At 56.0% G+C, this 252-nt stretch overlaps 1 protein-coding gene across 1 annotated transcript in view; it reads left to right on the top strand.

The window, feature by feature from the left end:
• The window catches only part of GRAMD1B (GRAM domain containing 1B), an 82634-nt gene that overhangs the window by 73471 nt on the left and 8911 nt on the right, over positions 1 to 252 (top strand). The window contains exon 13 of the mRNA XM_017738359.1: positions 151 to 250. Within this exon, the coding sequence (XP_017593848.1) occupies positions 151 to 250 (100 nt within the window). The remainder of the gene's footprint in view (positions 1 to 150; positions 251 to 252) is intronic.

Here is a 252-nt window from a genome sequence, read left to right as displayed (position 1 = left end):
ACTGGGGCTGGCTCTCCCCTGCACTGAGCCATGCCTGCTTCTGGACAGCCCTGAGACTTCATAGCAACGTTCTCACTTGCTCTGTGTGTGCAGCTGTAGCTGTTGTGAGAGGGGTAACCATAAAAACCTGTGTTCTCTGTGGCGTCCCAGCTACTGCGAAGAAATCCCCGTGGAGGAGAATGAAGTCAACGACAGCTCCTCCAAGAGCAGCATGGAGGCCAAGCCAGAAGCCAGCCCTCCGCTGCCAAAGAA

This window comes from Corvus brachyrhynchos, unplaced genomic scaffold, assembly GCF_000691975.1.
Source record: "Corvus brachyrhynchos isolate BGI_N302 unplaced genomic scaffold, ASM69197v1 scaffold46, whole genome shotgun sequence".
NCBI classification, from domain to species: Eukaryota; Metazoa; Chordata; class Aves; order Passeriformes; family Corvidae; genus Corvus; species Corvus brachyrhynchos.
The sequence above is the reverse complement of the archived record's forward strand: the minus strand, read 5'-3'. Positions and strand labels throughout refer to the sequence as shown.